General features: G+C 51.3%; 2 protein-coding genes across 4 annotated transcripts in view; one reads left to right on the top strand and one right to left on the bottom strand.

The window, feature by feature from the left end:
* OGDH (oxoglutarate dehydrogenase) overlaps positions 1-27,685 on the top strand; it is a 481,925-nt gene that overhangs the window by 150,428 nt on the left and 303,812 nt on the right. The window lies entirely within an intron of this gene.
* NUDCD3 (NudC domain containing 3) overlaps positions 10,129-27,685 on the bottom strand; it is a 106,602-nt gene continuing 89,045 nt past the window's right edge. The window contains exons 5-6 of one of the 3 annotated variants that reach the window (XM_054559083.1): positions 18,723-18,911; positions 10,129-10,294 (exon numbers count right to left, since the gene is read on the bottom strand). In XM_054559083.1, the coding sequence (XP_054415058.1) occupies positions 10,250-10,294; positions 18,723-18,911 (234 nt within the window). In that variant the 3' untranslated portion in view covers positions 10,129-10,249. Of the gene's footprint in view, positions 12,661-16,857; positions 18,912-27,685 lie in introns of those variants that run through there. The other 2 variants (NM_001133887.1, XM_063725587.1) reach the window with 2 other exon arrangements.

The raw sequence follows: 27,685 nt of genomic DNA, 5'->3' as shown, positions 1-27,685 counted from the left end.
CCCTTAGTTTGCCATTCAAGGCCCTATGCACATACCTGCTTGTGGATTCTACCTGGGCTGTTCCCTCTGCCAAGGCAGTCTGACTCCATTCTCCCTCTGGACCCTGGTAGCATCCCTTGCTCGGTCTCCAGTTCCTCCCAGTGCAGTGCTGCAGCCAGGCTGACCAGGCTGACAACCAATCTGCCAGGGGATACTGCCTCTAGGGCAGTGGGTCCCCTCTGCCCTGAATGTCCCTATGCGGGGGAGCTGTGGTATGAAGTGGGGAGTGGTGAGGACTGTGGTTCTCAGCCCTGCCTACCTGCTACAGCTGAGGCTGTCCCTAGAAGGATCCCACCCAGCACTGCCTGGATTCTTTACTTTTTCAAAAGAGCTCAGAAACCAGATCTTTATATAAAATCTCTTGTTTTTTTCAATGCCAGCAACAACTCAAAATTGTAATGGCTATGGAGTTTCAGTTTGGGAAGATGAAAAAGTTCTGGAGCTGGATGGTGGTGATGGTTGCACAACCATGTGAATGTACTTAATGCCACAGAGCTTGCACACTTGAAATTGTTAAAAGGATACATTTTATGTTATGTATATTTTATTACACTTAAAATAATTTAAAGTGTGTGGGGGTTTCCCAACACCCCTCCTCAAGTGAGGGCAGCGTAGTAAACAGTGACGATGGGTAGGGCAGGGGATCAGAAAGGGTAGGGGAGGACAGGGGTTGGGTTAGGGCCAGGCCGGGTCTTGCCCATGGGCAGCAGGGGTCCTGAAGGAGGGGCCATTGACGTGTGTCCAGGTCTGTATGCTGCATTGTGTGGGGGAAAGGGAGAGTGTGATCGTTCAGCAGAGCAGTGGGCTCAGGGGGTGGTCGAGGGGTGGGGATTGAGGGCAGGTGATCCTGGGTTCAGTCGCTCACCTCCGGTCGGCAGGCCCCAGGTGGCAAGAGGCCATTCACTGGAGGCCAGAGACAGGTGGTGCTGTCGAGGATGCTGATGTCCTCATGCGGTGGGACCCCCAGGAAGCCTGCCAGTGCCTTTGGATGCTCAATGCTGGGGTTCTTCCCACTCAATGTTGGTCATTTTGCAGCTGAAGAAACTGAGGCATGGGGAGACCAGGCCCCCTCCCTAACCTTCCTGTGGTAGCCTTGGCTCTGGGCAAGCAGTCAGGGAGAGCCCAGCTGTGCTCCACCTTGCTCAGTGTGGAGGTGACAGTGAGGGCTGGGTGAGATGAGTGGGGGATGGCAAGGATCACACACACACCTTTGAGAACAGGTCCTAAGGAAGTTCTTAGCTCCTGGGGTCACAGCCCCTTTATCTAGTGGCCAAGGGGTACTTTTATGGGGCCTGCCACCCCATGTACACCTGTGCCCAGGCCTCCACCTTGCCTCTGGCACCTGCCTTCACGTATGGAGCAGGAGATCCTGCCTGGGGATCCTTGGGGATCACACGTGGTGAGCCAAGCCACGTGCCTATGAAAAGGAGAAAAGGAAGGAGATGGAAGAGGAGCAGGGGAGAAGGGGGTTAGGGTCAGGGGAGGGGAGAGGCGGCCTGGGCCTGCACAGAGCTGCAGTGGTGGGACTGAGGGTGGCCCCACTCTCAAGGGCCAAGTAGGGTTGTGGTGTCCCTATCTCCCAGTGCCCTCCCTTGGGGTCTGGCTCCTGCCCTGCTTCTCTCTTCTGCCTTCAGACATTTGGGATAAACTCCAAACAGCAGACCATGGCCTTTAAGATCTAGCCCCCAGGGTCCCCACTCTCCTTTGTCATCCATGTCTCCAGGGCCCTCTCCCCTCTGAGGGGACCCTCCCAGGGACCCAACTTAAGCCCAGCCTGCTCCCCAGGCCCTGTGGAGTCCACCAGAGCCCAGTCCTCCCTGAGTCATGATGGCAGAGTCCTTTATCTTTTGTCACTACATGGGAAATGTGGGGTGTCAGTGGCCTGTGTTGCTCACAAAGGTCCCGAACACGGGAGTAGCTGCCTGTGGCAGGTAGATCCAGGCTGAAGCAGAGGCAGCCGTCCACTTTCTGTCCCGATGCCTCCCGGCCACCAGACACACTGCCTGCCTTCCACTTAGCAGAGGTTCAACACGGTGTCCATCACCACCTCTAAGTCCACAGGCTTGTGTTTGGCAACAACAGTGACCTGTTGACCAGGCCTGGGGTCTGGAGCCTGCACTACTGTGCCCACCGCTGGGTGGTGCCCTCTGGACAGGTGTCCCTCCAGGAAAGCTGAACCCAGGCTCTGAGCCCAAGGGGAGGGTGGGGGCCTGGGAGGGCTTCATGGCAGGTGGAGCGAGGTGGGATGGGGTGAGGGGTGACATGAGGGGGCCCTCCCAAGCCAGGGGCAGGGGGTCTCTGATCACATCCCCAGGGACCCCTGCACCCCACCTCTTGGCAGGAGGATGGACAGCTCCTTGAACTGAACCCCAGTGGCTGGGGGTCCTTTTTCTCTTTTTCCTTCCTTACCCCAGTCCTGGAACCCACGGTCTCTAATGCTGAAATTCCCAAATCACAACAGCTTGTGCATCTGCAGGAAGCTCTTCTTGTCCTCCTGTTCTGAGGGAGCGAGGACTCTCCCACACCAGCCGCCCTGGTGTAGATCGCGTGGGCTCCACGCTGTCCTGCCTACCCGCTCAGCAGGGCTCTGTGTCCTGGGGTGAACCTACGGCCATGTCTTCCCGCAGAGAGTGGGTGGTGTTGCCTCCTCCTTCATGTGTGGGCCCATCAGCCCACATTTCTGTAATGCCTAACCCATCGCTAACCAAAAGTCAGACATGGCACTGAGGAGATGTTCACCTTAAGATTCTGGCACCTTCCACCTGCCTTGGTTTCCTCAGCTGTCATGTGGGGTATGGGTAGGATACACCTCAGGCATTGTTCAGGGCAGTGCTTCTCAAACTCACCCCCAAAGCCTCCACCCCCAACCCCCCCAGGGGTTCTGATCCTATTGGGGAGGGGAAGATGGGAAATTGCACCTCTGATCCATTCAGGTGTTGGTTGCTTCCACTGGAACCCCAACGTGAGACCACCTCTGAAGACTAAACCTAAACCCACTGCTACACGCTCCAGTGCCAGCGGCAGGTGACATTCCCAGGGAATCAGCAAACCCTGCAAAGCAGACATGACGGTGGCCTCAAGTTAGGGCTCTTTTTTTCTCCAAGACACAAAAACGACTAACCTTTAGAAACAGGGATATTTGTCTTGAACACAGAGAGGACCCTGAAACTCTGCAGGGCTGCCTTGAGCACCCAAAATACACTTCCTCCATGTCCTTTCCGAGTGCACCTGTCAGCCTCTCTCCCTCCCTGTCCCTCCAGTGTCCAACTCTGAGACCCCGAGTCCCTCTCCCTCCCTTTCCCTCCTGTGTCCATCTGAGTGTCCCTCTCCCTCCCTGACCCTCCCATGTTCACCTCTGAGTGTCCCTCTCCCTCCCTATCCCCTCATCTGAGCGTCCCTCTCCCTCCCTTTCCCTCCTGTGTCCATCTGAGAGTCTCTCTCCCTCCCTGTCCCTCCCATGTCCCTCTGTGTCCCTCCCTCCCTGTACTTCCCGTGTCCATCTCTGTCTCCCTCCCTCCCTGTCCCTGCTGTGTCCATCTCTAAGTCCCTCTCCCTCCTTGTGCCTCCTGTGTCCCTGAGTGTCCCTCTCCGTCCTTGTCCCTCCTGGGTCCCTCTCTGAGTGTCCCTCTTCCTCCCTGTCTCTGATCTCGTTGGATCTCTACTGGCCTCTCACACTGCAGCCAATGTCTCTGGTCTGTCCACTCTGTCCCCACCCTGCTCCCTAGGTGCCCACTCAGCCCTGGCTGGCAGCTTTGGATGCCGGTCTTACATCCCAAGACTGATGTTCTGCTTCCTTGGGGCAAAGGACAGGGCAATCCCTGTGAGGGGGTCAGTTCTCGGAGAAGAGATGGGCCTAGCTGACCCCCAGCAGGTGTCTTCCTCACAATTGAGTGCGTGCTTCTCAGGACTTCAGTAGAGGATTCCACTGAACTGGGTGAAAATGAGTTTCTCTCTGTCCCCAGTTCATTCCCCTTTCCATGTTCCTTCCCATGGGGCTCCAGCAGCAGCCTCTGCTCCAGTCAGCTGTGGTTCTCAGTGTCCACCTGCCTGTCTCTCTGGTTTGGGGGCAGCGTGTGCTGTGTGACTGCGATTCTCTGATGGATCTGAGAAATGTGGATTCTCCGCTCAGTGGTTTCGTTGTTCAGACGGGAATCTCTTCCATGCTCCCGTGACTGTCAGGGGCTCCTCCCAGACGTGGTGGAGGCTGGAGATGTCAATGCTGGCTGGGGAAGCAGCCAGGGGTTCCCAGGCTCTGGACTTGGGTGACCCTGTCCTGAAGGTTCCTGGGAAGGGGGGAAGGCAGGTGGGATGTGGAGGGTCGGGTTGTGTCTCCACCTGGGTATTCTCCCAGAGTCAACAGCAGAGAGCTCCCAGGTAGAGCGCCAGGTGGCCAGACTTCTGTGAGGGGTAGGCACTACCCAGGCTGAGAGCCAGGAGGGGCCAGAGATGCTTTTGGTGGGATCAGTCCTTCCTGCTGGGCCCATGGTGCTGGGGTTCTCTCCAAGGGCTGCAGGCCCAGTCTTGCTCATGGCACTCACTTTCTGTTCTCCACGCAAGCCAGATGTGAGACAAGAAACTTAGACCATCTCAACTGCTTAGTGCTTTCTTCCCCCAAAGCCCTGCGATGAGGAAGTGGGCAGTGGGATAGACTGCTCATTCGGTCGTCTGACAGGTCATGAATGGGCCCACCTACAACACAGGTGGCTTGGGTGCTGCCACCAGCCACAGCCAGGAGAGCAGGTCTCTAAACCTGAGGGAACAGGCCTTGGGCACAGGCAGGCTTACTGGGGAATTTGGGCTCTATCCTGGGAGTAGAGGCAGCTTCTATCCTAAATGCATGCCCTACAGCCCTGCCCTGCCTCTGGGAAATGTGCCTGCCCTACAGTCCCACCCAGATGGGAAATGTAGGCGAAATGCAGCCTGCATCTAGGGACTCACGGTGGCCTGAGCAGAGAGTAAGGGGTGATCCTCAAGAACGCCCCCCACCTTGGGGGACCAGGAGGGTGGAAGGGGAGCTTAAAGTGCGAAGACAGGCTCCAGGCTGGGAGTTCTGGAATAAATACAACTTGCAAAATGTTGTATTCAGAAAATTCCTACAAGTCAACAATAAAAGACAAACAGCTTAGTAGAATAAATGGTGAAAAATAGAAACAAAATTCACAGAAGGAACCCGAATGCCTAATAAAAACATAAATGGGAGTTCAACCTCACCATGACAAGGGAAATGCATGGGCAATCCAACTTTACACTCAGCATGACTGCAAACATTACAGAGTCCATTAAAATGGTGAGGAGCTGAGCAACAAGACCCACTCACAGGAGGTGTACAGAGGATGCCCTGTGACCCCGCAACTCCACTCACAGGAAATGCCTAGGGAATCTCTCACACTTGAGAATGACTGCTGCATTGTTGTAATATTGAGAAATTGGGACCAACCTAAGTACTCACCAACAGGATGTTGTTAAATAAACTGTGATATCTACTCAATGGAATATCACACCCCACCTGGGGGAGCAGAGGAGAGTGTGTATGGACACAGACAGCTCATGAAGGCAAGCGAGAAAGAAAAGCAACTGACAAAGATACTGATTTATACAGTTTACAAATACACGTACAGTGAAAAATGACACCATCAAGCCAGGCACAATGGTGCACACTTACAGTTCCAGCTACTTGGGAAGGCTGAAGCAGGAGGATCACTTGAGCCCAGAGGTTTAAGTCCAGTCTGGGCAACACAGGAAAAACTCTGTCTCAAAAAAACCTTTTAAAATGACCATATCATGGAAAATTCTGGAGAGCAGTTATCTTGGGACAGAGATGAGGCAGTTGGCGGGGCGGGGAGGGGGGGGGGGCGGGGATGGGGTACGGGGGACGGGGGTGGTCACAGGAGTCCTAGCTGCTCTGAAGTTCTGAGTGGGGACAGCAGAGCCTGTTCAGGAGGCTGCTGACTGTCCAGGGCTTTGCAGAGTGCCTGGCTCTGACAATGGGAGGTTACCAGCAGGAGAGCCTGGGGTGTCAAGGAGTCACCAAGGCCCTGCGCTCAGTTAATGCTCTACTGTTGCTGTCTTGATATCACTTGACTTTTGGATGTGGTTGGTGTTGCTTTAAGTTTCTGGGGATAGCAAAAACTTACGAAGTGACTCTTACCATCACATGGCTGACCACCTCTGGGGAGAACACTGGAGAATAGTTTAGGGGTGCCCGAGTTTCCCCCACTGCATAGAGAGAGCCTGGTGCCAGGGAAGACAGGCTGGACCTGGTTGTGGCCCCTTGAATGGTGGCAGGGAGACCACAGCACATTGCAGGGCCCTGAGGATGACGTGTATTTGAGGGGGTAGGGTTCTCCAGTAGCAGGTGTTGCATAGTGGGAAATGGTGGGTGCAGAGCTGGGTTAGTTTTAGCAGAGGTGTGAAGGTGATTCCTCTCTGAGCTGGAGGTGGAAGCAAATGGGAAAACAGTCTGGCATGAACAGACCAGCCCCAGGGAGGCAGACAGTGTCCACCACTACCAGGTCCACCTGCTTTAGGTATACCTTCCTACCAGGACATGAGAGCCCACGGTGGCTGGGGTCTTGTCATCAGGCACCCTGAATGCTTTCAGGTGGATGGTTTGGATCTCTCCTCACCTGGCTGGTCAGGCCAGGGAGGACAAGCTGCAGACCTAACAGGGGACCACTGCCCAGACAAGGCCTATTCTACCTCCTTGCCTGGCTGTCCCCTCCTCAGGCCTGTTGCCCCTTCCTCTCTAGACCCTCTGCCTGCCAGGTGTGTGAGCCTTTCTGCCTGGAGAGCCTCACTGAGACAGCCCTAGACTAACAGTCACCCATATTGAGCCCAAGCCCACCCTGCATGATGCCAAGCTTAGAAATGTCACCCTGGAGTCACAAAATCCCTTCTTTGCATTACCAAGAAAGAGGTGGTCACTCAGGGGTGCTGGAATCTTCCCCACCTTAAGGCTGAGCTCCAGTCTGTAGCCCATTCCCTGACAGGTACCTGGGTTTCCCAGCCTTTGATGACCCCAAACCCTATCTCTTCCCTAAGGGTCACTGCCTTGGGATTTGCCTGTAGGCTAGGCACACCTGGTACATGAGGCCTCCACACACTCGGTCATTAGTGCCCGCAAGCAATCACTGTTGAGTTCCTGAACTCTCAGGCTGGAGCTCAGCAGTCCCACTAGGGACCACCACTGGGGTCACAAGATGGCCTTGATCCCCAGTTCTCTGGATCCCCAGTTCCCTGGACCAAAGCAGCTTCCTAAACTCCCTAGTCTAGCAGAGGTGAGGGCTCACTTTCCCTGCCAGAGGGGCCTCCTCCAAGCCCCACAGTGCCCCAACCACACTCCCTGTCCTCTGGTAGACCCTTACCTGCCTGTGTCTTGCACAGAGTGCACACTGGGAGGCAAGAGCCTGTCTCTGCAGTAACAGGGGCTTGGGGCAGTGCTCCGCTGGCAGGCAGACAAGGCAGGCAGGCCCCAGCCCAATGCCTGAGTCAGCAGGCTCCCAACAGCCTGAGTGACCTCCTCATAGCATGGGGCCAGTGCAGCGGCAATGTCTGGGTTGTTGAGGGTTTTGATGGGTGATCAATGCTGGAGGATCCTCCCTCTGCCTTCCCCATCCAACACAGATCATCTTCAATGTGCCAGACCTGTGCTGGGCAACAAGGTTGGCTGAGATGGCCTGAGACAGGGTCCCTTGATGAACAGTCCACTGGGAATGGGGTCTGCAGTGGCCCTGGATGATTTCAGTATCTGCCACTCACCTTGGTCATGGTGCCACAGAGAATGTGGCATGGCCAGGACTGTACCTGGGGCAGATGGTCTTGCTCTTTGGTTCTGGGGAGGAGGGCAAAGTGACTGGGCTCAGGTGAAGGAGCTGTTGGCTTAAGAGGAGGCTGCTCCAAGAAGCAAGTAGGAGACAAGGAACCACTGGTCTGCAGATGGGGCAGGATCCTGGGCCTGGGCCTCCCAAGTCACCAGCCACATGGCCTTGGGAGTGTTACTTACTCCTGTGATTGTAGCACAATGAGGGGTTAGACTACAAAGTCCCTGAGGCCCTGACCAGCTCTGGGGAAGAAGGCCCAGGACTGAGAGAGGCAGCAGGGAGGCTGGCCAGGGTCACCTTTCAGGTCCAGGCAGCTTTCCTGCAAGTGTTTCCTAAGCCATCCTTCTCCAGGGAGAATAGCCTCAGCCCTGCCTGGCAGGAGGCGGCATACACCTGAGTGCCTGACAGTACCCTCATGAACCTGCTTGAGGGTGGCTATGTTCCCATACCCCACGTGTGCCTATCTCCATCAGCACTGAGAAGACAGCAAACGCCAGCATGCCAGGAGTTTACCCAGAAAGCCCAGCACATACCCCCAGAGTGTTCTGGCAGACCTGTGCCAGCTGGGTTCAGTGACAGTTGGTCCTGCCATGGGCTCTGGTCTCCCCATCACCCTCTGAGGGGGAAGCAGGAAGTTGTGAGGGGTAGCCAGGCCCGACCTCTCTTCCCTGGCATGATGCTGTCTCCCTGTGCAAAGTGGGGACTTCAGGCATTTGGTGTGGAGGAATGGGTGGTAGATCGAAAACCCCTACCAGACCCCTGTCCCACCAAGGAGCCCAGTGATGGGGGGGTTTCTTCCCTCCCTCTGAGGTAAGACCAATCTGTTAAACTTTCAGCACTAAAAAATAAAACCGAGTGGGAGGAAGGTAAGGACTGAAAAACTACGTATCAGGTATCATGCTGATTACCTGGGTGACAAAACTGTCTGTATACCAAACCCCTATGATCCAATTTACCCATGTAACAAATCTTGAACCTAAAAGTTGGAAAGAAAAAAAAAGAAAAGGTAAAATTAACAACTCCATATTAGTGTGAGCTGGGTGAGTAGTTTAGTCTGAAATGACAGAATATTCATTTTCCGTCTCTGAGATAGTAACCACACTGTCCTCACCAGGACTGGCAGGGGAAGCCCCGGGGCTTTGTGACCCTGTCCCTATGGGGCACCCTGGTGTCCAGTGGGCACTCCCCAGGGCAGCAGCCTGGTTTAAATGCCTGTTACCCAGACCCCACAGTCAGACGGTAGAGAGGAGCCTCAGGGACATAGCCCAGTTCTTCAGGATCTTGGGCCACATGGGCTGCTTGGCCTCTGACCACCAAGGAGGGAGTTTCTCAAGGACTGGCCAGGTTCTGTGCTGACAACTTCATGCTTTTCATCCAAAAAGCGAGTCATGCTGTCCCTTCCCCAGATGAGCTGGCTGCCAACAGGCCCAGTGTGGAGCAGATTTGAGGTGGGGGTGAGGTCTGTTCCCCAAGCGTAGTGTTCTGGGCAGTGAGTTCTCTGCGCAGCAGCTGATGCCCCTTGGACACGTTTCCACACAAAACACTTCTCAACTGTTCTCCCTCCTGCACTCTTCAGGGGCAAATACGCCTCTCCTTTCTGGCGGGTTATTTCTGGCCGTGGGAGTATGCTAGGCAATTCTAAGGATTGCCTTTGAAACAGTCTTCATTCAGCCAAGAAGTACTTCTCACACCCCTAGGTCCTGTCCCCAGGGGTGAGCAGGGTCGGAGGAGGCTGGAGATGGGGAAGGCACAGAACGGGGTGGTACACAGAGAAGGAGAGTCAAAGACCTGACTGAAGAAGAAGCAGGTAGCCAGCCACCTGGGAGACTTCTGTGTCAGACACGGGGTTATGTCCTGGAGGAAGCCCATTGGGAGGGCTCAGCAAAGGTAACAGCAGGTATGCACCTGGAGACCAAGGAGGGCCTTGGAGCCTGGTGGGCAAAGGTGGCCCTTCAGTGGAATCGTTCCCACCTCTGCACTCACCCTAAGCTTTCCGGTAACTACAGAATTCCAGAATCTGTTTGAAAGGATGTAAGATCTATAGCTACATTCTTTTTCTCCCCACTGGTCAAAATCTTACAGGATTTCTAAAGCTGTATTGAGATCTTGCCCAGTGCATTCAGACCAGATGGGAAACAACCCCTAAGAATTCCCCACGCTGGTGTTTGCTGTGTACATTGGCCTGGGACCTTAAGGCTAGAATATAACAATAATGACCATGCACAGACAGAACTGTCTCAGCAGCAAATGTCACACGCAGACCCAGAACTGCTTAAATACCAATTTATTGCAAACCAACACCAAGGAGCTGGAATAGCTTTGCAGGCTGGACACCTCACTCTCCTGGGGCCCTGGACAAGGGAAATGAGTCACCCCGCTTTCCTCAGACCTCAGCTGGTGGGACTTAGTGGCTGGCCAAACTGCGGCTGTTGTGTCTAAAAAGAGAAAACAGGCAGGGTGTGCCAGCTCTGGAGACTGGGCCGGTCCAGGGTGGTGGCTCAGGGCAGAGAATCACCCACCAGAGAGCGTGGCTCAATGGGAGCAAGGCGCGCAGGGACAGGCTCCACAACCACACCAAGCACCGCAGTGTGGCACTGGGACCAGAGGCAAGTGGCTGTTCCTGCCATGGGGCCAATACCCAACACTGCCCCTCAGTCGTTCTTCCTAGATATTGGTTTGCTGTTTATTAAAGCAGGGCAGGGAGTGGGGAGAAATGCAACACAGAATATAAAATCAGGCAAAACAAACGCTAGTCACCGTGGAAGTGAATGACTCTCAAAGTCTCCCAAATAACAAGGTGTAGGGCATCTCACACCACTGCATCACTTCTGGAAGCTACCCACAGGGTGGTGGCTGCAATGGGGGCCAACTCGGGAACTACAGAGAAGAGAGGAGACACACACCACAAGACCTCCTTTCATTAGGCAGGAAAGCTCTTGTGGGACAGTTGTGTGCAAATCCTAGGACCTCGATGGGAAGAACTCCAGGAAAAAAATGACAAAAAGTCTTTCTCAGGACCCCTCATAGATGACAAGAATTCTGCTCCCCAGGGTCGAGATCTCTTTAGAGGGGCTTCACCAGCTCAGTGGCAAATATCAGACAACAAGACTCTCACATTCCAAAGGGGGTATCTAGGGCCTTTTGCTCTCCTGTGATGATCGGAGCAACATGTTTGGACCCACAGAAGACTTCCCAGGAATGCTTTCTTACAAGGGGTGTCAGCCACCACTGCAAACCAGAAACAAACCACAAACTTACTCTCCCAGAGAGCCCCCACAACCCAAGTATCCACAGAGAGTGTGCAGGGGCGGGGACCTTCCCCGACAATAGGCTCTCTTAGCATCTGCGGGCCTTGATTCTTGCTGGCCGTGCATGGTGCCAGTGTGCACTGCCCTGCTGTGTGGCTTATCCATGCTCTGAGCTTGACAGACAGGCAAACGGACAGTGCCGGTGGTAGCTGAACCATACTCCCGGCGATGGGCACCCAGAGCCCCTGTGAGTACTTGGAACACAGGCCTGAGGCCCTGTCTCATAATCTCGTCTTTGCACCTTGGCTGGAGTCAGTCAGCAGCCATGGCTCAGAGCATAGGCTTGGGGGTCCTGAGGCAGTGACCAGTCCCTGGAGAACAGGTAAGATCGGGCCATAAGTTCCAAGGAGCACAGTCTGACACCTGGCACAGAGGATGGGAAGAGGGGAGTCTTCACTCTCTTCTGGTTCAGTTGTGGTGGGACAGTGTGCCTTCATGCCCCATGCAGAAATTCCTCCTCTCCCAGAAGCCCTTCAAGGTCAAAGCTTCTCAGGACTTGTGGCTGTCCAGCCTCTGCTGAGCTGATGGACATGCTGTGGTCTCCTCCTGAGGGCACCAACTCTCCACTCCTGCCCATGTTTTGACACCATGCACCCAAAGAGGACGTCTTATGGGGAGCCAAGCACAGCATGCCATGCGTGGTGGCCGGGCTTGGTTCACTTCAACAAGAACCAAAGCAAGGTCGCCACAGTCAGAGAACAGAATCCCCACTGCATCTGGACCTGAGCCCAGAACCTAGGCTTTCTCCGAACAACTAGAACGTGCAAACAGGGCTCCAGTCTCCACTGCTCTGACCATGAGGCTGAGGCAGGCAGAGCACATTTATAAGGGGATGAGCAAGAAGACCACATGAATGCTCTCAAAAGAGGTCAAGGGGCAAGGAGTTTCCCAAAGCAGCCCCAGGCATAGCCATTCCTTGCTCGCCCTCACGCAAGCACAGAGCTTCACACACTTCAATGACTTCAGCTTCGCCTGAGAGTCCAGCAACAACTCCACATCCCAACCAGAAGACATGCAAGCAGAATAGCGTCAAAACAACAGCAAGCAGAGAGCAGGGGAGGAAAGACATGCTGCCTGCAGTGGCTGGTTGCTGTGGAGACAAAAGCATGTGATCCCAATTTGCTGGGATATCCTCTCCTGCATTTCAAACACCTTCACTCAGTGTCAGCCACAGCGGCCACCACATAGCAGCTGGCCCTGCACCTTCTCTGGAACAGTCTGGAGATGCAAGGTCAGGGTGGAAGGCCTGGTTCACCCTTGAAAGAAAGGACGGCTAGGGGTAAACAAGACGAGTAAGTCCCTGGAATGCAGGGAGCCGAGAAGGGCAGCCGAGGATAAGGCTCTGCCTCCCCACCGGCGAGGGTTTCCTTTCCTTCTGGTCATTAAAACTGCACAGCCCCCGGGGAGATGTTGAACATGGCAGGGTCGAATCGCTGGCCTCGGAAGGGAGAACCTTCAGCATCCCACCCCTTCTTCAGCATCTCATGGACTTTCTACAAACAGAAAATAGAGAGATTAAAGGGGATCACAAGGCACTGTGTACTTTCTCCCAGAGCAGACTCTGACTGCAGGCAGAGAGCCTTCTTGCTTCCTCAGGGCTTAGGCACTTGCCTGGCAAGACCAGCTGGCCAGAGAACTGTACTACCCTGGAGCAGCCTTCGACCAAGGGAGGTACTGGGTGCCTGCCAATTTCTCTCCAAAACTGGGCTCCACAGACTGAATTTCTAACCCTCCATCTTCTGTCCCCAGCAAGCACTGGCTCCTCTTTATGGTTCATCTTGTCCCTTTTCCACCAGGATCTCTGTCCAAATTCCAAACAGCCTGCAACATCTATGGTCCCACCAGGCACTGACTAAGGCATTAAGAGGGAGTGTCCCAGCCCACCAGGGTTGTAGAGAAGGTGCGTAGAGAAAGTGCTCAAGCCCCACCTGAGTCATGACTAAGGTGTGCAGAGGAGGTACCCTAGCACCCCAGTTATCAGCATCAAGAACTACATCATCAGACAATCCAGGGTTGACCCAGCATGTGGCATGGAGGAAGAAACCTCAGAATGTCCAGTGGTAGACCCATCAGTCAGGAATTCCCCACTGCATCCTTGCAGATGCAGTCAGAGCTGGTTGACTAAGCCCTCGCCAATGTGTGGTCATTCTGGAACTATCTAGCCTCCAAGGATCAGAAACAAGATTCAGTGTGTGGCCATGGCAGGGGACATCACGAAGATTGGACCCTGAGGGAAGCATCTGTACCTGAGCTGGCAGGCCCTCTCTCCTCATAGGGACTCCACATCTGCCCTCCTCACCTGGCCACCATGAGTACACTGAGGGCTTGGGATGATCTCTCCTTCCTTCTGACCTTCTGACCTTCTGACCACAAGAGACAAAAGAGACTGTGTAGGGCCAGTAGTTATTCTACCAATATGATCCACAGTCCCTGTTGCACAAAACCCTGTAGCATAGGCCCAGAAAACGAGGCTGTGGTATTCTCAGCACCAGGGCTTCTCCTTAAATAAAACATAATCTTCCTAACAAGAGAGTTTTCTTTTTCCTGTTTTTATTTTTTACAGATAGGGTCTCACTCTGTTTCCAAGGCTAGTGTGCAGTGTGTGGTCATAGCTCAGTGCAGCTTCAAACTCCTGGGCTCAAGCGATCCTCCCACCTCAGCCTCCTGAGTACTTAAAACTACGGGTGCAGTCCACCATACCCAGCTTCGTTTTCTTTTTTTAAGACCTAAGTGATGCAACAACAAGCATATCAAAGACAGATACTATATACTAGGGATTAATTGACATTACTATCAATTTCTTATAGGCAACTCACATCAGAGACTTTGGAAAGACCATTTTGAGAACAAGTGCTGCAGCTCACATGGAGTGGCTGTGGGTGGAGAGAAGACTACATGAAGCCCCCTCTGCACAGCCCAGAAAGCATGGCCCACACCTCTGCCCACTGGAGGTGTGAGGCTGCACAGCCTCAACCAAACACAAGAATGGATGACTTCAGCAGGCTGCTGCACGAAGCCTCTGAACCTTTCAACAGAATCCCAGCCAGCTGTAGCGCAAATGACAGCTGTGGAGCCCTGCAGCCACCACAGTCTTACCCTGGGAACCCGGGTTGCTGCATGGGGGCCCGATGTAGGATGCCCAGAGTGCAAAGGACAGATTAGTAGACTTGATCTTACAATAGAGGGATCCTAGGGTGCCAAGAGCAGGCATTCCTGTGTGTCACCAAATTCACTCTTATGACCAGAGACCATGCTAATGCTATCTGCCTATGAGATGTCACAATTACTAACTGTTAGGGTGAATCCTACCAGGCTGAAGAGATCCTAGACACAGACACATCTGAGCGCAGACAGAGCAATGGCACCTGTACATTCCACATTCTCTTTCTAGATGGGGGAATCCTGCTCAAAAAAAATTAAATTAGGGAAAAGATGAAGGGTTTTAAATTTGTTGATTTTGGAAAAAGGTTAGTGACACCAAAGAATTTAAAACAATAAAAGTATTGTCATTTCAAAATAAAATTGATTCAAAATACACAGCATCTGTGGCATTAGAAGCACAATTTGAAATCTTGGCAAATTTAGAAAACTCTGAGTTCACACCATAAATGGGCATCAATGCCAGAGCACGCTGGTAACTGTGACTATGCCGACGTGAACGGCAGATGGAGGCTGACAGGAGAACCTGGCCCGTTTTCCACTCTCTCTCCTTAGCGAAGCCTGGTGATCCCAGTGAAGCAACTCCGGCCCCCTAACACTCACGAGTCTCTCTGCCTGTGAGGTATCCCTCAGGGCACCTGAATAAAATGTGGCTAACCTGCTACATGAGGCCACATGAGGGCACGTACCTACCTTCTAGGTCTGTTTCCCCATTTGATTTTTTTTAAAAAGGCTACAGTCACTAAGGACATTTTACATGAAATCTCTGCGTGTTGCAAACCTCCATATGCTGCAGACCTTGCCCCAGACACTATCATGCCCAGGAAGGAGTTGAGACTTTACCATCAGCACCAGGCAGGTGCTTGGACATACACAATGAACGACCATAGCCCTGAGAGGTCAGTTCATTACTGTCTACAGCTGTTGCCTGAGAGCTAGAGGCTCCCTGGCTGTTGAGGAGCACGTCAATCTCAGGGAGAGGGTCACTCTGGGACCTACCCCTGCGCCACCAGCCCTGGGCTCCTGCATGTCGCTGAAGATCTCCTAGGGCACTTTACTCTGGGGAGGGACACACATCCTCTCAAGGGTCAGGATGCTGCCCGATGGCAAGTCTACAGCAGAATAGATTTAGATTCAACACGCAGAGCTCTTTCCACTGGACCACAGCATCTTCAAGGTTCTTTGAATCCTTCCTAACTGGGTCGCTGCCCAGTCTACGGGCTCCCCCATGCTAGGTCACAAGAAGCTGTTTGCAGGCACGGGGACTTTCTGTTCCACACCTGGGCTGTGCAGTGCCCTAGGGGCCAAAAAAACAGCTTGCCAAGAGGACACCAACAGGATGACCCCACTGAATTGCCTTCAGAGCAGGGCAGTAGGGCATGAAGGGGGATGCCAGTTGCACCCTGTGATGCTGCATGTGTGCATGCATGTATGTGCATGGTGCATACATACAATGTGTAGTGTTGCCATCTTTCACCCCTTGAGGTTGGACTGTCCCGAACTGACAGTGAGGATCCAGGTAGGGGTTTGAGGTCCAGAACTGCCTGGAAGTTGCTTCGGCTTACCTGGAATGAACAGAGCTCCCCATTCCTGGTCCTGGGCAGTGGGCTTGGCAACAAGCCATCAAAATAAGGAGGCCTTAGGCCTCCAGAAATGGACAGACAAGAGCAGCTGTTTCCTGGGGAAGATTATCAATGAAACTGCAAAGCAGGACTGAAATACTCTTTGGAGAAGGTAAGATTAAAATGGCTGGAATCCTAGCACCACAAAGGCAGATCTGTGTCTGTCTTCCTCACCGACGTGCCCCAATAGGGGGGTGAGACTATGCAATGTTACAAGGTGTTGGCACAGAACATAAAGGATGGGGGAAAGAGACTGAGAGGAAGGTCAAGGAGAGGGGAGGATATAAGGGAAAGAAAAGGGAAACAGAAAGAAAGGAGGGAAGGGGAGGGGCAAGGATGTAGAGAAGAAGAAAAGGCTGGTGGAGCCCCTGACACCTCCAGGCATGTCTTTGGCACTACTGGCAACTCCAATGATGAGCAGGTATTCCTGCTATTTTGTTTTTGAATATAAGGTTCTGTAAGAGATACAATCACAGGAAACATGAGGGCTTACAGATAAAAACAGTCAGAGAATCCTAGCTTCTCTCATGCCTCAACAGCTAAAGTCTACAGAAAACTGGCCAGGCGTGGTGGCTCACGTCTGTAATACCAGCACTTTGGGAGGCTAAAGCAGGCGGATCATCTGAGGTCAGGAGTTCGAGACCAGCCTGGCCAACATGGTGAAATCCCGTCTCTACTAAAAATACAAAATTAGCTGGGCGTGGTGGTGTGCGCCTGTAGTCCCAACTACTCAGGAGGCTGAGGCAGGAGAACCGCTTGAACCTGGGAGGCCGAGGTTTCAGTGAGCTGAGATCACACCACTGCATTCCAGCCTGGGTGACAGAGTGAGGCTCTGTCTCAAAAAATTAAAAAAAATAAAATAAAGTCTACAAAAACTTCATCAAGGCTTTGACAAACGCACAAATACCATTCAAACTACAATAACTTTTATCATCTCTCTGTAACAAAGACTCAGTGTCAGTGTCTGGGGAAGATGTGAGAAACCACCTGACCTTAGTCCCTCCATCCTGTGGCACAAAAAGACACTTCTAAGGGGCACATGGTAAGACTGCCTTCTTATCTGCCTGGAACAAAAGGCATCTGGGTTCATGTTCTTCAGTCAAAACAGACTCTTTCTCCCGAAGGTCAACTCATGAATACATCTCAGCCCTTTTGTGGACCCAATGCTGAATATGGGCACAGAGTGGGCAGACGCTCACATACACCATCCCCAAACACTACCATGAGAAGCCCTACCCATAGGGCAAAGGTTCAAAGGCTGGCCTTTCATCTAGTGGCCACAGGCAAATGCAGCATAACTGGAATGAGCCATAACCAGGCAGGTCTGGCTGTCTACGCACCTGAGCTGAGCTCAGCTGAGAATGTGCTGCAATACTACCTGAGGCTTCAAACTCTGCATGGACACAGGCCAAGCAAAGATGTCCTTTAAGCCTGCCATGCCCTGGGTGGAAAAGGGGGCCAAACCTAGAGGAACATTCTCTTCCATAGAGACAAGCGCCAGGGTGGACAGGGCTGCGAGGACAGACAGGTGTGAAATCAGATCAGAGGTCAAACCCCATCCCTGCTGCTTAAGCTACTGAGTCACAACCTCAGAAATTCAATCTCTCTATTGTGGGGGAAAAAAAACAAAAACAAAAACAAAAACAAAAAACAAACAAACTGTATTTTCAGGGGTACTGTGCAGCCAGTCAACCCCACCTTAACTGTGTGTACTAAGTGCTCAGGACGTGTCCCTGGTGTGGCAGGGCCAGGTGAGGAGAACATGCTGACACTCCTCTCTGCAGGCTCCTTCACCTCATAAGAGCAGGATGTACTTGTCTGTGAAAACAGGCAAGAACGGACGACACACAGCAACAGGGCTTGCAGAACCACCTACGATGTATTAATACGTGCTGTACCGGAAGGCAAGACTAAGACAATCCAGATACACCACAAGGTAAGGTTCCTCCAAGAGACAAAATGAGAAGAAAATATCAATCAGTGATCTTCAGGGGGAGGAGGTGGTCCGTGTTTACAGAACAAAAATAAGGAGACAGTGCCCAGCAGATGACCCCTCCCCACTGACTCAAGGCTGCACTGGGTCTGCGTGCCCTGCTGTACTGCAGCCCAAACCCACGTGCTGGGTATATGGGACACGGGAAGTTAAAAATAATCTGAGGAAAGCAACCCTTTTTTCCCTAAATAGCTACTCTTGGGGTTATTAAAATAGGAAGAAAGAATGTATACATCTAATTAATCATTCTCTTTGGCCATGAGCAAACTCTACACTGGGCACTATGCTGGTCAGACAGGAACCTTTCTCTTCCTCCTCCCTAACCCACTGCTGACATCACAGAGTCTTCACATGCTGGCCTCCAACATCCAGAAACTCGCTCTGCAGCCTGGCTCCCTCCCCTCCTCTACCAAAGGTCCCACCAAGCGACTCTTCATGGGAAGATATGTGCAGATGAGGCACAAACAAAAGCCATCAACACACTTGATGTTACCAGGCTCTGGTGCAGGAAGGGCACATCTCATGACACCCTTAGAGGTCCTATTATCTGGGCTCTCAGCCCAGGTATGAGAACACAGCTGAAAGACCAGAGTGCACCTGTGAAGCAGTGATTGGGGACAAGAGCAGGTAAGACAGGTTCCTTGCTAGGCTAGGACATGGCAGGAAGCTGGTCCACACAACCTTCTTCCCCACCGTCATCACCAACCCCTCTGCCACTATCGGCCTTGTCACCAGCACAAGGGCCTAAAGGGTGGGCTCTCCAGGACTGCCATGCTCGTACCAGCTCATGGCTCTGTGGCTTGCCCTGCAGCTTCTGGTGGTAGTCAAAGGTAAGCCTGTCCAACACCGCCTGTTCCTCCTCATCCACGGTGGCCATGGAGCGCTCCTTGTTGATCTTGTCAATGTCGATGGGCTCTTCTCCCTCCAGGATGGCGTTCCACCAATACTCGCCCACCTTGCTCAGGTTCACCTGGGGACAAGCAGGACAGAACCTGAGTTAGAGACCTGAGACAGGTGTCCAGGGCTGGGGACAGAGCAGAGCCCACTGAGGGATGGGTGTCCGGGATAAGCTCAGGACCAACTACACAAAAGGAGATGACAGACAAGAGGGGGTGCCAGAACCCAAGGCAGGACCCTCTGCGCCTGGGAATGCATTTGCTGCCTGTGCTAACATATCCCAGGGAAGAGCTAGGAGGCACATACCTGAGGGGACTGACATTCTGGAAGATGCCTTTATCCTTCTTCAGCAGGTCCTGGATACTCAGGACAGTGCCTGTTCCATGTGCTCACCTTGCCCACTCTCATGAAGAAAGGCTGTTTTCCAAGACCCCTGACACCCCCTACACCAGGACCTGTCCTGGGCCAGCCCAGCCTGTCCCCATGCTTGCCATGGAAGGCTCTGCTTAGCTCTTACCAACCAACTACCTCTCCAGTGATCTCTCTTGCTTCCAAGAGCAACACCCAGCATTCTGCTATCTTGGGGGTAAGCTGGGACCTGTGAGACTTAGGGCTCAGCCTAATGCATGACAGAATCTCCTGGGGAGTCCTCACCCCATGACAGGGCACCATGCCCTGTCCCCAGTTCTTCCTCACTGGGGCCAAGCTTGCTGCATGAGGGGGTCCTCCAGCCCCATTCCCTAAAATTCACTGATGGCTTGGGAAGGAGAAACAACCATCAAGAAACAACCCCAAAAGTGGTCCCGGCCTCCTTGGGCACCTCTGTGGGGATGGCACAGACATCCCTTGGTCAAAGGAAGCAGCACCCAGCACTTACGATCCAGCCCTCTGTGTTGGGGTCTGTGAGACTCATGTCATTATCATAAAAACTTAAAGACAACTGGAACTGCAGTATGAGAGCAAACGTGAGGGGTGCTGTACGTACCTAGGTGACCCTGGCTGCTTGGCCTGTCCCAGGGACACAGAGGAGGGCCCTGGCCACACCATGCCCTGTTATCAGTGGTCATGGGGACACAGAAAACAAGAAAACTGGCTGCATCTGCTGTGGTCAGTGGCTGGGCTCAAAATTCTTACCAGAGTGGCCAAGAAGCAACAGAATGGGTTTGTCTACTTTGCCCTAGAGGAGCACTGCACTTTTTCATCAGAAATACTTGATCTGTGTTTAGATTTCATAATATTTACAACTGAAAGAGTACATTCACATGCCCAAGTGTGATGGGACTCTCTGATGGAATTAAACCACTAGGTGCTCACAGAAAGGAAGAAAAGGTAGCAAAGGGCCCGCAAGTGAGAGCAGCTCTCATTCATGGAGGTGCAGCCACCAGGACACTTACTGACCAGGTGGGCAAAACCTACCAAGCCACACTCAGGGTAACTGTGACACTCAAGCAGTCACAGTGAGTCCACAGGACACCATGTCCCCCCAAGAGGGAGCACTGGAGACTCACCAGCATACACGGGCTTGAGAGAGCAGTGTCCTAACACTGCACCTTCCACCTTCCCACCTCCAAGTCTCTGCTGCAAAACCGACCCACACCACAGAAGGTACTCAGCACCAGACTCTGCAAAGCCCAGGGATGAAGTCCGAGAATGTGCTCTACTAATGAAGAAGGTGGGCACCGATGTGGTGCAGGAGAGCACACAGTGGAGATTTTCCAGAACTGGGAAGAGCAAGACAAAAACCTGCAATCATGATCTGAAGCCAGCATCCCAGAAATCTTGTCTGACATTCCCAGTGCAGATAGGGGGAGTGGTGAACAGGGGGAGTGGGTGGCTCCCCTACATGCCAGCTCTACCCAGTAAATGACGCTGCTCTGCCAGTGCCCAATTTAAATTTGGGATGAATCTTCCATTTCCAGATACTCTGCTAAGCTCGTTTGTCGCTGACTTTACAGTTTGTGTGACGGGGACCTGACTCACCCTCAGAGACCCCAACACTATGAACTCTACCTCGTCTTTACCAAGCTGATGCAATGAAAACCTTCCAAGAGGGAAATGCATTGTTTTCTCTATTCCAGGGAAGACTTCAGAGGAACTTACAGAACTGTAAATCTCTGAAAAGAAGAGATCCTTTACGAATTTTTTATCTTCACCAGTAGTTATTACTGTGATCTATGTAACTTATTTTATTAGCGTTCACGAGTCCCGTAAAATACATACCATTACCATTTACCATACATACCATTTTTTGTATTTAAAAATGAGAACAAACCCTTGGAAGTAAGGGCCTTTTCCAGATTGCCCAGCATGAAGAGGCAAAGCAGAACTACACTGGGGCTGACAGCCCACCGCCAGCACCATGTGGGCAGGGGGTCGGTCTACACACCATCCAGGGGACGGTGCTGGTGCTCTCAGGCCTTTCGGCACTCCACAGACCCCAACACAGGGTTTCACCGGCCAGGTCCAAACAAACACCCAGAGTGGAGGGCTCCTGGGCACAGTGGGAGATGGACCTGAAGACAATGAGCCACCTGCCCAACAGGAAGGAGGGGAACATCCCCAAATCTTCTGTGTCCACAAGTGTACTTTGGACACAGAAGTACACTTGAACCCAACAAAAATTAAGATGAGCACGCACTTTTTCATCAGAAATACTTGATCTGTGTTCAGATTTCATAATATTTACAATTGAAAGGGTATATTCATATGCCCAAGTTGTTTCAAAAATATTTAAGATTTTCCAGTAACTAAATCAAGTAGGTTTTAAATTTCAGTTAATTAAAATAAAATAATTCAGTTCTTCAGTCACGTGAGCCACCTGTCAAGTGTTTACTCAGCTGCCACATGTGGCTAGCAGTACTGTGCTGGGCAGTGCAGCTCTCCAAGGGGGCCATCCTCACTCACAGACGTCATGCATGTGCATCAGTGAGGTATTTTAGGAGGAGATGTGAGCTGACTTTATATTGAACAATTTTTAATGGAGGCAAAATCCACTTAACACAAAACTTACTATTCAAAAGTGAACTCAACGGCATGTAGTATATCCACAATGGTGCACAACCATCACCTTTATCTAGTTTCAAAACACTTTCATTACCTCACAAAGAAGCCCTGTGCCAATTATCAGCCACTCCCCATTTGCTCTAACCCTTCCTCTAAATTGTTCCCTCAACCCCACCAAGCCACTGGCAACTAGTACTGATTCTGCCTCTACAGATTTGCTGGTTCTGGACATTTCACACAAATGGAATAATACAGTTATCTGTTTGTTTTTGTCTGGCTTATTTCACTTGGCATAATGTCCTCCTCAATGTTCATCTATGTTGTAGCATGAATCAGAACTCCATTCCTTTTTAAGGCTGAGTAATACTCCACTGTATGGATAAACCACATTTTGTTTATCTATTCATCAACTGATGGACATTTTGGGTGCCCCCACTTTTTGGCTGTTGTGAATAATGCTGCTATGAACACTGATGTACATACATCTGTTTGAGTCCTTGTTTTCAATTCTTCTGCATATTTACCCAGAAGTGCTGGGTCATATGGTAATTCTACAGTTAACTTTTTGAGGAACTACCATACTATTTTCCAGAGCAGCTGCACCACTTTACATTCCCACCAGCGGCATACAATGGCTCCAGTTTCTCCATACCCTCACCAACACTTGTTATCTTCTGTTTTTTTTGTGTGTGTGGTTTTTTTTTTTTTTTTTTTTAATTACAGCCATCCCACAGGTGTGGCTAGCACCACTGGTCCTTTGTCCTGACTGTATACACACAGACCTGCCTCCTCTGCCTTCCAGACCTGCTCCAGCCAAGTTTCCATCTGTCATCACTGTAACCAAGTGGGCTGCCCTCCATGCTGAGGCAGCAAACAGGACCTGAGGTGTTGTCTATAAAGGTTCTTGTAAAGGCTCTGGAAGACCAAGGTCTCAGTTGCAAAATTTTAATTATTTATTTATTTAGTACCCTCAGAATATCTTCTAAGGATGAGCATATTAGTAAAAACAATATGAACAATATTATTAACATGATAATTATTCTAAACAAGGGCATTCTAACATCGTTCTTGACTTGCCTGGAGTCCCTCTCCACACTGTTCCTTTACAGAATTCCATCTCTTACTCTGAGCTGCAGATCCCCATTCCTTTCTCCTTCCCAAACTCCAGACCTTTTTTTTTAATGGCCCACGCCTCTTAAGTCATTGAGCTGACAAGCTTCTTTATGCTCTGAACATTCTCATGTTCTATAAACTAGTTTAATGTGTAAATGTTTCTGCTGTCACTGTCCACATTTAACTACTTTCCGTAGAGTAATGCTTCTGGGAGGCCTCAGATATGACTTCTGGTAGTTAATCTTCAAAACCACTGAATGGTACAGAGCATACAAGTCTTGCAGGGCTGTCTTCTGACACCCAGTGCAAGATGCAGTTCTAGGAGGACATGGGTACAATGTTCCCAGGATGGAGTTCAAAGGCCTCTATCTAAAAATAACACCTCTGATAAAGTAGTCTGATGGTTTTACATTTGTTTTTGTTTTTTTCTGTGAATATTTTATTTTTTTAAAGTCAAGTTTGTGGAGGTATAGTATGCACATAGTAAAAATCACTCTTTTGAGGTCACATCTCCATGAGCTACTGCTACAATCAACCCACATCCCAGCAGCCCTGTTCCCCTTCTCAGCAGTCCTCTCAGCCTGATGCTCGTTTTGCCATCCAGCATGTCCGTGTCCAAAATGTCACATGTGTGGAATCACACAGTGTGCACCCCTGTATCTGCTGCCTCCTTTGAGTGTGGGGACTCCGACGCTCAGCCACACTGTGCCTTCATGGCACAGGCAGACCACACACTTGTTTGTGGACATGTGGGTATTTCCAGTGTTTTGCAATCAGGTAGAGAGCTGCTGTAGAGATCTGCCTGCTTTCTATTCTCCTTGGTAAGTAGCCAGGAATGCGTGTGTTGGGTCACGTGATGTCAGCTACTGTCCAGACTGACCACTCCGCTGCATCCCTACCAGTAGCACAGAAGAGCACCAGGTGCCCCGTCTCATTTAGCGCTTGGTGCTGTCTGCCTTCTTAGCAGCTCTTCTAAGAGGTGTCTAGGGGCATCTCATCATGGTTTTGCCTTGCATTCCCCTAATGACTCATGACGTTGAGCTTCTCATGGGCTTATTAGCCTTCTCATTTTTTTTAACATTTTATTTGTAAAGAATTTTAAGCTTAAAGTTACTAGAATAAGACAAGTACAGATACCCATACAAGTGTTCAGCAGCTGCGTGTCTGTACACAGCTCTCTCACTCTATATGTATGCTGTATGTATAATATATAATAACATAATATTTTCTCTGAACCATTGAAGAATAGGTTGCATTCATCTTGGCCCTTTGTCCTGAGTTATTTCCTAAGGATAAGGAAATAACTTATGATGATTTACGGAACAGGGTCGGGTCCAGTCCAGAGTCCCTCCTGCATCTTGGGGGTCCTGTCCTCTTTAATCTGGGACATTTCCACAGCCTTTTTCCTCCCCTGACATCTCCTGATTAACTCATGTGTGCACACGCAGCTGGACACACACATGTTCCACCTGCAGGGACACAACATCCACAGCCCTCAGTGGGTGGGGTGTTCACTCAGGTTACCTGGCCAAAGGGAGGTCTGACTTCTCCACTGTAGTTATTGACTTGCAAACTCTCCTCTCCAGAACCCCTGCATCCCTGCTCCACCCTGCCCCGCGTAGCATCTGCCGGTCCCATCTCTCCCACGAAGGCTGGGAAATGCTGACTTTCTTGCCCTAGTCCCTCCACACTGACTGGTGGCTTATGCGTCTTACTGAAGCAAGCACCTTCTCTTCTGCAATGAAATTATCTATCTATTGCTGTCAGTACTGACCCCTGGATTCCTGGCCTCTCTGGTCTCTCGATGGCTTATAACTCATTACCATGCTTAATTATGTTGGTGTGAAACGATCCCAGACAAGGTTAGTGGAGGTTGCTTGACTTTGATAGTGCTCCATCATTTCCCTGGCACGTTCTCATCTTCCAGCACAACAAAATGCTCCAGGTTCCTCTTTTATCTACCCAGTCCCAGACCTCTAATCAGTCCATTATTCTGAGGGACCCCAGACTGCAGGCTGAACAGTGTTCCCAAAATGTCCTCACAGAAACTTCCACCTCAACATGAATAAACTTACCTCAGCATCCCCCAATCTGCGCTGATGACTCACCAGCATTTATATCCCTTTCCTTCCTTAGTAACGGAACCTCATTTCTATTCAGGGAAGCAATGTGCCCAGCGAGGACGACTTTACTCCTCACAGCTGCCCGCGTGATCGAGACTGGGCCAATGAGACTTATGGGAATGTTGTGGGACGTTCCTTCCGGGAAGGCACCTCGGAACGAGGGCAGATAACGGGGTGAGACGACAGCGTGGCAGAGGTCCAGGGCACCTGCTCAGCACCTGCTGCTGGGGGAATGTGGGCCACACTGGAGCAGATCCGGCTTCTCAGGACATGCCACAAGTCAGCACTGCTATGGGCAATCTCCTGATTTTCAATGCTGTCAAATATTTTTTTAAGCTTGAAAATTAGAAACAAAATTAAGACACTATATAGGCCAGATAGGACCCAGCTGTGGTCTGAGTGTGGCTGGAAGGCCCATGTATTCCAGGGATGGGGCCGACAAAGCAATGCCGAGCTGTGTTCCCTTCCTCTCCTCCAACCCCGTGAAACGAGGGTGCCCAGCACCCTGTCCATGGTGCCACCAAGAAGCACCATTAGCCGGCTCTGCTCAGTACTTTCCTTCCACTCACACTGGAAGAGGTTTCCTTGGGCTACCGTCTTCTGTTAAATCTGTAAGCTTCAGCTCTTCCCTACTGGAACTGATGAAGGATTCTGATTTCCCCTGAAAAACACTGAGGGCTCTCCCTAGAGACATCACTTGCACTGAAGGCTTAAGGGCTCACATTACATTCACATACTAATTTCCAGGCTCTGGGCTCTTGCCAAAATGCTAAGGTAATTTAATCTGTAGTTCCCACTCTGAGTTTATGAAGAAATATGTTAAGTAATCCATGGGATGGCCTCAATGAGCCAGGAAAGGTTTTGGGGACTCAGGAAAGTGGCTCGCCAATGAGGACAAGTAGACAATAAACCACCCATCTTCGTTTTATCCTCACAATTGTTCTAAGTGACCCTGGAAGTATCTGGGTAAACTAGCAAAGATAAGCGAAGATGAAAAGCCCCACTGTTGGTGGGGATGTGGGGATACAGGGCTAATGTCATCGGCGACACTCCAGAAACAACTCATCCACCAGGGAGAACCACAGCAACAGCTCAGAGGCTGCAATTACACTAGAATTCCACTTTTGAGAAATAATCTAAATTGGGGGGAGGAGGTGGATACAGCTTGCACAAAAACACTCACAGGGTTCAAAAATCATAAACAAATATATTATGATGAGTTTTAAAGCCTGAGCTTCAAGGTCTAACTCCTCAAAGAATACTCCAGAGCAATTTCACTGATTTTAAATGACTTGTGGGTGCACCACGTCAATACGTGAAGACGTGTATATGGAACGGCATTCACCTCACATACAGCTACAACGACCATCTCAAGCACAGCCATGTCCAAGAGCCCCCGCAGCAGAGCAGCCACCCACGGCAGCATGGAGGACAGCCTGTCAGCTCCCCCGACTGCAGGAAGAAAGGAGGACGGTGCGCATGCCAACTGCCTAGCTTTGGGGACTGAACGAGCTATCGGAAAAAAGAGCTGGTGCCGTTGCCACGGCTGATTTTACATCTTCGTAACCAAGAAAGGAGCTTGCCTGAGTCAAGAAGTCTCATTTAACATTCTGAAGTGTGGGAGGGAGGGAGGGAGGCAAGAACTGTCATACGGTTTTAGCAGCCACCCCTGCCTGCCCTGGCTGGCTGATGTGGGATCCACGGCACAGGGAGGAGCAGGTTATGTGGAAGGCAGCTGGGAAGCGAAGGCCATGTCTGCACTGGGCTGCCGGGAGGTCAGAAGGTCAGAATCTCTAACATAGGAGCTGGGGGTGGTGGCAGCAGCGCAGCTCCGGACGCCATCCCTTTGCATCCTTCTCATTCTCATGCGGCCTCACAGCAGTGCTGTGATGGAAGACCTGCACTGGTGTCTGGGGCTGCCCTAACAGGGAACAACAGACCAGGCGATTTAAGGCAATACAAATTTATTATCTCCCAGCCCCATGGGCCAGAACTCTGAAATCAAGGTGTCAGTAGGGCCATGCTCCTGCAGAGACTCTAGTGGAGGATCCTTCCTGCCATTTCCAGCTTCTGGTGGCTCCAGGTGTTCCTGGGCTTGGTGGTTATATCATTCGTCTCTGCCCTATCTTCTCATGGCCTTCTTTGTGTCTATCTCTGTCTTCTCCTGTTTCTTATAAAGACAGGTGTCACTGGATAATCCAGGATGATTCCACCTTGAGAGATCCTTAACTTAATCATATCTACAAAGACCCTTTTCCCAAATAAGGCCACATTCACAGGATATCTCCAATCCTTTAGAGCAAAGCCCTCAACTCACTTTCTTTAGCCATTCCCAGTGCCTGCACAGGGTTGGGTACTTAATGATAAGAAACCAACAAACATTGGAGATCAATGAGACTACAGTGCTCAACCTTGTTTGAAAGGTGAGAAATGGAAGTACAGCAAGGCTAAAGAGATGACCCAAAACCAGGCAGCTGCTTGACAGGGAGCCGCAACCCGAAGCCAGCCCCTCTGATTCATATGCAGTCCCTCTCTGCATCCACACGCTCAAAGCAGTGTGCCAACTCCACATAGCAGACATGATGCAGCAAGCGGGAAGCAAACAGGA

Source organism: Pongo abelii, chromosome 6, assembly GCF_028885655.2.
Source record: "Pongo abelii isolate AG06213 chromosome 6, NHGRI_mPonAbe1-v2.0_pri, whole genome shotgun sequence".
Taxonomy (NCBI): Eukaryota; Metazoa; Chordata; class Mammalia; order Primates; family Hominidae; genus Pongo; species Pongo abelii.
This window is presented reverse-complemented; position numbering and strand designations above follow the sequence as displayed.